This window comes from Chelmon rostratus, chromosome 19 (assembly GCF_017976325.1).
Source record: "Chelmon rostratus isolate fCheRos1 chromosome 19, fCheRos1.pri, whole genome shotgun sequence".
In the NCBI taxonomy this organism is placed as follows: domain Eukaryota; kingdom Metazoa; phylum Chordata; class Actinopteri; order Chaetodontiformes; family Chaetodontidae; genus Chelmon; species Chelmon rostratus.
The window spans coordinates 745,131-758,307 of NC_055676.1; the positions used below are offsets into that span (position 1 = coordinate 745,131).

At 39.6% G+C, this 13,177-nt stretch overlaps 1 protein-coding gene across 1 annotated transcript in view; it reads right to left on the reverse strand.

The window, feature by feature from the left end:
* The window catches only part of dcc (DCC netrin 1 receptor), a 245,886-nt gene that overhangs the window by 63,693 nt on the left and 169,016 nt on the right, over window positions 1-13,177 (reverse strand). The window contains exons 13-16 of the mRNA XM_041960176.1: window positions 9,395-9,536; window positions 6,808-6,918; window positions 4,870-5,064; window positions 2,079-2,174 (exon numbers count right to left, since the gene is read on the reverse strand). Of these exons, the coding sequence (XP_041816110.1) occupies window positions 2,079-2,174; window positions 4,870-5,064; window positions 6,808-6,918; window positions 9,395-9,536 (544 nt within the window). The remainder of the gene's footprint in view (window positions 1-2,078; window positions 2,175-4,869; window positions 5,065-6,807; window positions 6,919-9,394; window positions 9,537-13,177) is intronic.

Below are 13,177 nucleotides of genomic sequence, written 5' to 3' on the forward strand. Positions count from 1 at the left end.
GGTGTTCTTGTGGACAATGTTCATCGATGACAACAGAGGAGGATGTGTCAATAAACGTCTGTATCACAACACTGGAGGAGACGTTTTTTCGTGTCCCTAAAGTGAACTGGAAGAGCCAGCCAAAGCCTGCAGGACCAAATGGGCAACTTTCGATTGAGTAAGTAGCTTACACACATGTATAGTTTGTTTATTTGCCTTGGTTTTGTTTGCCAGAAGTTTATCAGTGCGCGGAAATCCTCCAGTGTTGTGACACAGACATTTATTGACACATTCAGACGCGTATCTCCTGGCCGCAAGTCCCACTCTGAGCAACAGAGGCATTCGTCCTCTGTTGTCATCGATGAACATTGTCCACAAGAACACCATCAGTTACCGTCTACTCGTGGACGCGCAGCCGTTTGCTGTTGTTTGGCCAGCTGTTCCTCTCTCTGCCTCCGCGTCCTCCTTTCAACGAGCTCCTCGTCCGTGTACTCTGGCTCAAAACGATAAGGACGTCCACCGTAAACAAAGTCATCGTCCACCACTTCAGAGTCGGAAAAATATTTATCCATTTTGTGAAAAATAACAGTCGCAAACTACAGCTAAACTAGCCGACCGCCGCAGTGTTAGCCGTGTTGTGGCTGGCTGCTCGCAGCGCGCAGCGCTCGAAAATGACGTCATCCACGTCAGAAGTAGCTGTCTAGAGACACTGGCTGTTGATAACATGCCACCACGGGCTCAGAGGGAAATAGCACCAGCATATCATAACAAAATATTGGAATATGAACGAGTTTCGCCGCAGATTATGCGTTTATAGAGGCTACGCATGGATGCCCCGATTACTCGCATTATACGGATATACGCGCCGCTCCTCTGGGGCTAATTTCTTCAAAACGACTCCAAATGCCACCAAAGTTGTCGGGGTGTCTAAATGGTCGTAATTAATGCTACAAATAAAGTCCATGTTGTAAAAAACGAAAGTTATCCTTTAATGTTACAAATACTGAAAGTATTAGTAGCTAAAGATATTGTGTTGCTACTGCTGCTACTGTTACCAGTAATGCTACCGGTACTGCTAACGCTAGTGCTACAGATCCAGCACAGTGTCATGATGCTGCAGCTCTGTGGGTGTGTTGCACTGAGCATGTCATTTACAGACTCTACTCTGACTGGACAGCTGTAGTGACGTACTACTGACGTAGTGGCTGTACCGCACACACATGTTAATTTCCTGCTGCAGTTTGTTTCCTCAGTAAAAAAACAGCTTTGTATTTTTTTTAAAGAGGGTAAAATTGCTTTCATACAACAATGATGCCAAAGCATTGCAGTCCTGTTTCTGTGCTTGAAGTGAACCCCAGTGAACCCTTGAAGTGAGCTGTTTACAACTCTTAAAACATACAGCCAATACTGCCGCCACGACTATTGCTACTATACTTACCAAGAGCTACTGGTAATACTACTAATACAACTTTCATTTATTTTCAATTCAGTCTAGTTTCAGTTAGTTTCCAGAGTAGGTTTGCTCATCTGAGTTTAGTTTTTATTGTGTAAACGTGTAGTTTTAGTTTAATTTTTTTAGTTTCTGTTTGGTTTTAGGTTCTTTTTGATTTTTTTATTGATACAGGCACATTTGTCAGGAGGAAGATTTGAGACAATATGAATAGGTATTAGCAGTACAAACACAATGAAGGCTATTGACTCAGTCTCAAACACATGCACCAATGAATTTGCATGCTTGTTGTGTTGAAAGATTTGACGAATTGTCAAAGATATTTGATGTATATTTTAATTTCATTTTACTTAGTTTTGTAAGTACACAATATAGTTTACTTACAACTGATAACTTATAGTAAGTTTTTTTATTCATTTTTTCATTTTTACTTCCATTTCAGTTATAAATATTTTTCATCCCTGGTTACATTTTTTAGTTTAGTTTTAGTCAGCTATAATAACCTTGGCTACTACTACTACTGTTTTAATTCTGCTACTGCTAGTACTACTGTACTATTTCTACTAATGCTTTTGCTATCCCCAGTGCAGTATATCTGCTACATATCATGTGTGTGTCAGTATTTTCAGTGACTTGTGCACGATCATACCTGTCAGAGATCGCGTGACAGCGCTCTCATACAGAGGAACTCCCTCTCCGGCATTGTTGAATGCCTTTAGAGAAATCACATAGTGCGAGCTTGGCTCTGAGAGAGAGACAGGGAGACAGAGAGAGAGACAGACATTCAGCAAATACAACATAGTACTTTATCACCTTAAGATGTAATTGCTGAAAGGATTTACTTTCTTAGACTTATAATTCTTTTCCTTTCTATTTGTATCAAAAAGACATATTTATTACAACAGTTGGTCAGTAAAGTAGGGGAAAGAACTGTAGGAAAGGTTAGCCCTGATTTACTTTGACTTTATGAACATATGTTCATATCTCATAACAATAAATATTACATACAACATAATAAATATTTTGTTATCTATCTGTGCTGTCTTGTGTTGACAGGCTAACATACGCTGGAATCATAACTTATCTCCAAAAAAAATTGTTATCATTGGTCATGGTAAATGGACTGCATTTTATATAGCATAGCAGTATAGCATATAAATCTTACTGACACAAGCCAGCAGTCACCCATTCACACACACATTCATACCCTGGTGGCAGAGACTACCATCCAAGGTGCCAGCTGCTCTTTAGAAGCAATAACTATTCACATTCATACACCAGTGGCACAGCCATCAGGAGAAATTTGGGGTTCAGTATCTAACCCACGAACACTTTCTAACTTTCTAACACATTCTAGAAAAACTAATCAATTTTACCTCCAGGTTTGAAGGACGTGACGTTATTTTCTCAGTCCTGACCTGGCTTTGTCACGTGACCACATGATTGTAAATGTATGAACTGATTGGCATGCAGCAGCCTGTCCTGCCGTAACTTGTGGCTCTTGATTTGATGATGCTGCATGTTGTCACTATGTCATGTCAAACCCTCACATCAGTTAAACAAACACGCCCGCTCCCCTCCCCAGGCGCCTCACCATATGAATTAATGATCACTATGAATTATGGATGCCGTGTACATATGTGCATGCGCTCCCATGTGTGCCTGCAACATGACACCTGGATTTTAATTTTTCATTATTCCTCTATTATGAGACCTGAGATGGAAATTTTCAACGTCGTACACAACTTCCCCCCATTTGTTATTGTTGTTTTGGCACGCAAAGTGCTTATTGTGGTTCCTGAAGAGGATGTTTTCTCTTTTTCAACCCTTCAAAATTAGATTTCCACCTCAAGCAGTTTTCTTATTAAATTCCTTTAAATTATTGATTTGAACTAAATGGGGATTTCATCATCATAATGAACTAATGCAACAGGGGAGCGCTGTGTCAATATTGCCACTTTGTCAGAGGAACAGAAGGATTTATGTTGGAATAAAATAATAAATATTGGTGTTGATAAGTACATGTGTATGTCAACATGTAAATTCATGGAATGATGAATTATTTCGGTGCTGATAATATTGGGATGAAAGAGAACATAAAGGTTTTGACTGTGATGGAAAAATATATCTGTGATTAATCCTCCCCTCATCCCTCCCTCTTTCTGCAGGTGTCTCTATCTATGTGGACTGTTAGATTAGCGTTACATTTGAGGTTTCTGACACCACTGTCACTTTGCCCTTCATAAGGCTCTGAGCACATACAGTGCATTTTAAATTCCCAGTGAGGTGCCAACCTGCTGGGGCAGTCCACTGAAATAAGTCAAAATCAGGTCACATATCTTTTTCTTCCACATACTGATTAAAAAAGTTCCAAAAACTGAGACCCATCCCTTCGTCTTTGAAACCAAACCTGTGTGGGGACATTCATCTTCAACATTTACAGTAAAAACTGATGCATCAGATGAATAAATTCATAAATGAGGCGCCTCCTCTTAGATATTCGTTATTGTGAGAAACAGTGAGGTTTATTTTTAATAGAATTGTGCAGCTAGATGTATTTTCTTATTTCTTTCTCACTAGTGAAACAGTTGGGAAAAGAAAGAAATGTTAACAGAATCCCTGATTGTAGTGCAGTGCTTGTAACATGACAGAAGAGTGTTAACAACAGTGTGCTATCCTGCTTGTGTATGTTCACACTTCTGCAGTAAAGAATTCTTTATTCAGGAGAGCAACATGTGGTCAACACACCATTTAACACTAACATGACATTTAAATGTTTCTGTAATGTGTTTTTGGGAATATTTTTGTCTGAACTGTCAATCAAACTGCTCTGAAGTTATAGATGGTGTAGTTTTTCCAGCCCGTTCTCACAATAGGAGTAGCCGTATGGGTCCTCTATGCAAGCAGTTTATTATTAACTTATAATTTGCATTTCAAGTGGCCATAGTAGAAAATAGGTGTGTGTAGTATAAGTGCAAGAAAGTCCATGAAGGAAGGAGGTGGTAGCTGGAGGTGGACGGATGGGTCAAAGAAACACAGGACTTTCACCCAGGAGACCACTGTTCATGGCCTGTTGATTTCTTTTAACATACATAACATACTTAAGTCACATCATGTATGTTACAGTAATGTACTTGTTTTTAACCCAAACCACCATCTTTTTCTAAACTTAACCAAATGGTTTTGGTGCCGAAACCTAAGCCAACTCCAGCTGTTTCAAAATATTAAGCATTTGACAACAAAGGTCTGGATCCTGTCCTGTCTCTGGTAATCCCCAATGGTCATATATGTCATTTTGGGAACGATCATACAGTATATGTCATTTTGGGAGTCGGCCTATTCAGTCATTTCGGTATGAAGACTGAGCTAAATTAGCAGTTTTCTCCTAGCTTACCAGAAAGACTACAAGCAGTAAATCTGTACTGAAAGCACATTTTCACCTAGGTTTTCAATGGAGTAGTATCTCTGCTTGCTGTCCACTCTGACCGTCTCGGCGTAGGGACTTCCAACTCCGTAGCCAATGATGTAACCTCGAACTAGGATGTTTGGGCTGAGGGGTGGTGTCCAGGACATGATGATGCTATTGGGCAGTGGCCTGACGTGCAGAGAGCTTGGCTGGTCGGGCACCTGACTTTCTGTAAAAACACAAACAATGAATATCACACCAACAGAGAAGACCTCAGACCTCCGTATTTCACCGCCCTGGCTACAGGCCCGGACCTCCATCCCCGGCAGTTTTAAAGCTAAGCCTGTTAGCAGCAGCTGTGACAGATACTTAATGCAATTGAGCTAACAGATGCTAACCCTGTTAGCTGTGTATTAAACCCTAACAAGCCCTGACACTTTGTGTTTTTCCTCATCATCAGATTAGATCACATTAATGTGCTTTTGGTCCTCAGGGGGAAACACCTCATATAACTTTATTGAGTGATAATCCATTGAAATGAGATTTGCGTCTCCCTCTGTCCCAGCCTGGAAACACAGTTAGCATGGATGTGTTTGTTTTTAATCTCAGCAGCTTCCTGCTCACCAGGACATCCTCCTCCTGAGCTTTAGCCTCAAGTCATCTTTTCATATTATTCTGCTACAAATTATTTGGTGACCAAAGCCAAGAGCTGCCAGCCAGTTTGTTGGTTGTTTTTTTATTTTATTTTTATCTCTATTCATTCGTTTCTTTCACTTCATTTTTACTTTCTCCGGTGAAAAAAGCATCTTCCTTAGGTAATCATTTGCTGACCAAACCTAAAAAGCAGTGGCTGGTTGGTTTTACTGATGCACCAACTTTTGTGAGTCTTCCTATGAATAACATTTCATGAACTTTACAACAGTCAAGTCACAGGACCTTCAATTTGGGGCCAAAAGTTGGTGGTGCTTCAGCAACTATACAAATGTTTTTTTGTTTTTCATTTATTGAATAGCAGCCTGGTGAGATTTTAAAGCTCATTAAACCACAGAAAACTGAACTGAAAACTTCTGTTCTTTGAAAGAAGAAGTAAAAATGTTGTCTTGAGGATGGCGCCCTCCATCTAAATGCTTTAACCCCCTATATTTTGCATTTCTAATCAGTATACAAACATTTAATACATTATTAATGATTCAATATAATGTACTGGCTTACAGCTACAAGGACAAGTAAGGGTTTATTAATATAATGTATTTGTCTACAGTAAGAACATATTAAATACTATTATAGATGTTTTTTACAGTACTGTCAGATCATCTGTTTGGACTTTATATTGTTCTTTATGACAACAGCAACAATTTCCAGGGCTTTATTGTATGTTAAATGGCCTACACACCAAATAGGTCGTGGCACAGTTTCTGTGGTCATCATTTATATTATGATTATTATTTAAGCAAAAGAAACAGAGGAACAAAGAGTTTCTTTTCCACTTGAAGGCTAAAGCAAGGGTGGGAAAGCCTTGACTGACCCCCCTGTTTATAACAGTTATAGACAGAAAGTTGATCTATCTACTGTACTCTAAAATCAAATAGTAAATAGTAGTAAAGTAGTACTAAATAGTAGAGTTTAAGTGGTGTCCTGCTACTATCTCTCATTAGATGTCTCGTTGAATGATCTGGGGCTCATTTCATGGAAATTCATTTATTCATTGTTATGCTTTTTATACTCTGACAATTTCTTGTCAAATATTTTTCCTTTCCTTTCTTTTCCTTTCCTCTCTTGTCTCTCTCTTCCTTTCCTCAGCCTTATTCTTCTGACCTTCCATTTCTCCTCCCTTGAGGCGAATCTTCAGTCGCCATCGATCCATCTCAGCCCTTAACTAGTTAAATATTTATATGTGTGTTGGGACAGTGGAGGTATTTAAATGCTGTTGAACAGATCTCTGTGATCTCTCTCTCTCTCTTTCTGTTCTTACCATCCAGGTCATTCTCTGGCGTCTCAGTGGTGTACCAGTCACTGGCTGGGCCTGTTCCATTGGCAGTCATGGCTGATACCTGGAAACTGTACTGACTGCCCTTCTCTAGACCTGACAGAGAGAGGGAGAGAGAGAGATGGAGACAGAGAGGTAGAGACAGAGTGTGAGAAACAGAGAAAACATGGCATTATAAGTGACAATAGCTACTTTAATCATTATGTTATATGTGAAGTACACAGTTGTCTGTGCTGCTATACAGTAAACATTCCTATGGTACTGTTGGTTTGATGGATCCATGATGTCTTGCTGGTCTTGACTTCGAATTAACTTAAATTTAAATGTATTTCAACCCAGTCTACAGTGGGTTGAAATGATTCACCTCCTTTTTCACTGTTGTATTCAGAGTGTTTGTTTAGTTTGACAGGCTTCAGGAAACAGAAAATGAAGCTGATGCCTGATGTCATCTAGCTTCAAAAAAGATCTGTCATCTCTCTCTCATGGATTACCTCACCAATGGACCACAGTATGTGAGAATACAGGACTGTTAGTCCAACATGGTTGTCTGCAGCCTGGGGGCTCTGCAGGGAACAGTCCTGGTTCCCTTCCTCTTCACCCTCTATAGTGGAAACTTCACTCACAAGTCAGCTAAATGTCACCTGAAAAAGTTCTCTGACGACTCACTCAATGGCCCCATCACAGGTGGGGACAACAGGGAGTACAGAGAAGTGACCCAGTACTTAAGGGATTGGTCTTCAGCAGGTGTTCAGCAGGTACACTCTGCTCATTGATATAGTGGAGGCTTAAGAGTACCTGGTAATTCAATTGGGCTGGACTTGCAATACAAATGCATTCTATAAGAAAGGCCAGTGCAGACAGTATCTGCTGAGGAGACTCAGATCAGGTCTGTTAGCCTCTTGACCTGGTGAAGGTGGTGGGAGAAAGGAGAATGATGGCTACGATATCATCCCTGTTGGAGAACATGCCCCACCCCATGCAGGACACTGTGACAGCATGGGGCAGCTCCTTCAGTGACAGGCTGCTTCATTGGTGTGTGAAGGAGAGATACTGCAGTGCCTTTCTTCCTGCTGCTGTCAGACTTAACAATTAACAATGAACACCGAAAGTGCCAAATTCTTCATGCACAATATCAGTGTGTACTAAAGAGATAACTTTATTAATTCCCACCTGGGGAAATTTGGTGTTACAGGCAGCATCAATAAAAATAGCAAAGGCAATGGAAAATAATAAATACAAAATACGAAATAAAAAGATGACCATGTGTATGTACATTTTATTACAAAGGACTATAGAAAATATACTGCCGATACAAAAGTGCTTGAGAAATATTGAAAAATAACTGCACAGGATTGAAACAAAAATTGCACATTTGGATATGGATAAATTAAGTACAGTATTAGCTCTATTGCACAGTAAATAAGTATAAATATGTGTCACAGTGGAAATAGAAAAAAATATATCTGCATAGTGTAGCATTTAAGGAAAAAGGGATGTAATATTGCACAGGTTATAGCATGTGTGAGATAGATACAGTAGTGCAAAGAAAAACATCTGTATGTGTGAGGACATGGTGCTATATTATACAATGCCTGAGTTGAATAACCTGACTGCTGTTGGAATGAAGGACCTGCAGCAGTGTTCCTTCTAACTTCACATAACTGTGCAATATTAATAGTTGCTGTGTGCAATAATGTGAATTCCACCATTTTATGTCTTACTTGTTATCTTGTCTACTTATTAGTAACTTCATGCTGGTTTTACTGATGATTCTTACTCTGACACTATCCCCTTTGCTGCTGTACAACTGAAAATGTTCCTGTTGTGGGATTATTTTATCTTAAACTCCCTGATTGGATGGTTTAATGTCTTGTGCTTTTCAAAAGGCTGCAATATTCTAGTATATTTAATGAATTTCAGGTTCAGCTTTTTCTCAGACAGTAAAAAGGAGTGATTATTACTGACAGCCAGGCTTGCACTGGGGAGCTCAGATTCAATACATACATGAACACATTCCCACTGGGGAATGAAATCCTGTGCAGACAAACAGATAAAGATAACATCAGAGAAGAGTAATGAAAAGGAAGATCAGCTTCTTTCTAATCCTGCACATCTCAAATTGAAATAATAGCTAATGCCAACTGAATGCAGCCACGAGCACACACACAGTTTAAACCTTCTGTTTTCTCTGTCTGAACCTTCATGTCAGAGAAAATTTTCATCTGTTTCTCTGAAATTCCAAACATGCAAACTACAGTCTGGATATTTTTGTTAAATTTGGGTCCTCGTTTTATAGTTTGGTCCAAAAAACAAGACGAAATCAAGTCCAGTTTTCCGAAATTTATTTGGAAGAGAAAGTATGTTCAAATGTTAGTCTGTTGATATTCTGTATTTCTATATTAATCTGCCACTGAAACTAGTCAGAATAAATACAGCATTTGCTACTGTTGGAGCAACAGTTGATACAAACTAGTGTCCAGCTGTTTAAGGAATTTACTGACTTTAAATATTTAAGTAAATTACGTGATTCTAACAAAATTAAATAAGAATACATAAACCTGCAGAGCCTCACCTGTGAACAGGTACCAGAAGTTGTTGGGTTCAATGGCCTCTTGGTCTCCACGGCGACCGGTCTTCCTGTATTTGATCTTATAGGCAGTGATGATGCCGTTCTGGGTGCTCCGTGGAGGAGGCTGCCATGACACCTTGATGCTCTGAAAGACAATTACACCAGAGAAAACAAGAAGAAACTAGTTGAGCTGCAAAACATTCTCTTACTGATGGCCCCTGGGAACAGGCTGATAACCCCCCAGACCAAGAGAGACACAAAGTGAGGCCACATCTGCTTGGTACACTTAAAAATGATGGTAAATGGGTACCCAGTGCCAAAGGATGATGAGTTATGACAGCTCACAACAGCTGGCTGGAGATGTTGAGTACTGCATTCTAAAGTATTGACTTAAGGGTTCAGTCTTAATGTGAATGTCCATTTTATGACTGTTACCATACATGACATGTTACTGCATCTATTCATTTCTGTTTTAACCCTCACTGATTTAACTGAAATGTTTCATGAAACTCTGTAGTATAATCTTTACAATGACACCATTGACATGCGTATGCTACCTAGGGATTTAGGAATAACAATCAGTTTAGCTTTTTTTAAGTTGAATTAAAGTATCAGCATAAATGCACATGATGAGGATAAAACACGTGTTACTACAGAGCATGACATTCTAGTGTGTCTCTATTTCCCTCACAGTGAGGTGTGAAACAGTGTAAATCTGACCAGCAATCAGCAGAGAGGCCACCTAGTTTCTGGTGTGTTTCTGTTCTTGCTCAGTTGAGTCTGTTGCTAAGCCGGTGTCTTTGTTTTTCTGTTTTTATTGAATTGCCCTTGCAAAGGCTGTGGTAGTTTGAATTTCACTGCGTGTTTGTGTCTGTGTATTTCTATCTGTACATGCATTACTGTGTATCGGTGTGTGTGTGTGAGAGAGAGAGAGAGAGTGTTTGGGTGTGTTTGCATGAATTTTAATTGCTTTATTTGCATGTTAACAACCCACCTCTGACACATACACACACAGAGACCCACACAGATTCACACAACAGATGTTTACTTAGCCCCTGGTGTGCTCCACTCTGTGAGGCACCTGCCATCAACCATTTTGCTGATATACTCAGTATGACCCTGTATGTGTGTGTGTGTGTGTGTGTGTGTGTGTGTTAGAGTGTGTGTTATGTGTGTTCAACATTAAAAAATGAAGATTAATGAATTAGAAAGTAAAATGCTTCCTCTCTCTCTTTCCCTGCGTCTGTGTGAGTGTTGTAGCTACCTCTCTCTACCTCTTTATCTTTTTTGTCTAATCAAACTTCTACTTAAAAATAAATGCAATGGGATAATTTGCTAATACTTTTTGACACTCTACTGAAAACAGTACACAGGCAGTATATTAATCTTTCACATCATCAGCTTCATTGATTTTTGTAAATATATGCTAATTCGGAATTTGAAGTTTGGAAGTTGTGGACTGCTCCAAAAACACCTGTTTGGAACATTCCACGGGTAAACAGGTTCATTGGTAACAGGTGATAGTATCATGACTGAGTATAAAAATGGTGTCCTCGAAATGCTCGTCATTCACAAGCAAGGGAGGTTCACCACTTTGGAAACACATGGGCACAGGAACACTTAGTAGAACCTTTGTTGGCAAACACAGTTTGTTTTTATTGACATTTTACACAGCCTACCAGCATTTTTGGAATTGGGGTGGTGATAATTAAAACGGAAATTACAGCTTAATTGTTCCTAACGGAAGTTTAGTAATTTGGGGGGCGCCGTAGCAAGTGTAAGCAGTGTATTTGCTAAAATAATTTAGTCAAATCTAATCTTTAGTGTATATTTAGAGTCATATTTGGCTCCAAGTTATGACTTGACTGTAAATATATTTCAATACTTGACAAGCAAACTAGCCTTGCCACATGGCTTAGTCAGAAAGGGCTCTACTCATTTTGTATGGGCCCAAAAAATAGGAAGTTTTTGGCTCGTAGTAGTTGTAATTTGGAGCAATGTTTTTAAGACTGGTTTCCTGTTTTGTTCGCATACGCACGCAAACTAGGATAACCCTGCATGCAAGCAGCATTTGCAAGTTTTATGAGGATAGAAATGCATTTTATTAATTTATTAGACCTCAAGGATACACACTGTTGGTGAGAAACAGTGAATGTAAACATACATAACTGTGTTTATGACAGTTGATGTGATAATAGAACCGCCAGCCAATCAGAAACTGGTATTTTCTATTGCCACAGTGAATTTTCCAGTAAGAGCGCACATTGAAGTGGACTGTCGTTTTAAACAAAACACACACAGCTCAGAACCAGACGGTCACTTACACATGTACACATGTACAGATTGTATCACACACATTCACACATCTGTTGCTGCTGTTGTATCATATCAGCACACACACACACACACACACACACACACACGCAGATACACACATACTCTCTCACTCTCTCTCCCTGATGGTGTGTGTATCCCTCCATCAGCTGTGGCATAAGTCATTGGGCCAATGAGCATTTTAAATATTCAGCCAGTGTTACTATGACGATGGCCACAGAGGAATTCATTAACATTTATCTGCACCTGTTCCCTCTGTTGCTCCTCATCCTGCTAATTGATTACAGCAGAACTGATTACTGAGAGGGAGGGGGGAGTAGAAGAGAAGCAGAAGGATGGAGAGAGAGAATAAAGAAGGGGACAAATTGAATAAATGTGTTTACAGGCCAAATTCCTCCATACTCTCTCTCCCTCTCTCTGTGTGTGTCTCTCTTTCTCTCTCTGGTTGGGTGTTGCACTTCATTAACTAATTAGACAGTTTTATAGGACACAGTTGGATGAGAGGTCTCCATGGAAACAATACAGAAGCTAAATTCATGTTGGAACAACTCCCGCAGAGACACAAAGAGGCAAACCATCCATGAAGGAGGACACCACCACACTGTTTCTACATGGAAATACTACTCCACAACAGAAATAAGTGCTGCTGCTCCTACTGTTATTAGTGATGCTATTACTGTTATCACTACTGCTTCTCCGACTGTTATTCCTGCTGCTCCTCTTATTATTGTTGCTGCTACTACTTTCATTAATACTGCTGCTCCTACTGCTATTACTGCTGCTACTGTTATTGCACCAGCTGCTCATACTATTGTTACTGATGTTCGTCATACTATTGGCTGCTGCTCCTGTTATTACTGGTGCTAATATTATTATTACTGCTGCAGCTGCCATTACTGTTATTACTCCTGCTATGACTTCTATTACTGCTGATGCTACTTCAGTCATTGCTTCTGCTACTGCTCTCGTGGCTGCTATGTCACTGCTTTTGTTATAGGTACAAATACTACTGCTCCTGCAGCCACTGTTGAACCTTTCTTTTACCTGAAGTGAAATATACTGGAATTATCAAGTTCACGGTGTTAGTATGATCTATCCTTCAGATTTTGACTTCTGTCACTGGTTGTCAGCAGATCAACATGTATATTATTGGTTGAAGTTCATTCATCACCTGATTCAAAACAGCTGAACCACAGTGTGTTGTGTTCATTAATTTGTTCATTTTCATCTCTTCACAAAGGACACTGAAGTAAATGGGCTCCATGGATCAATTAAGTCGGTTTCAGATGTACTCTCTTTTGTTGCGTAAATTAGAGGTGATGGCCTTAGGCTGTACTGTAACATTTACTCTTTTTTTTCTGTCTGAGTGGAGCAGAAAATGTTGGGAGCAGAAATCCCACCTGAAGCTGCTTTGTATTCAGATGCAGCTGACACTGCATAGCAGCAGGGCAA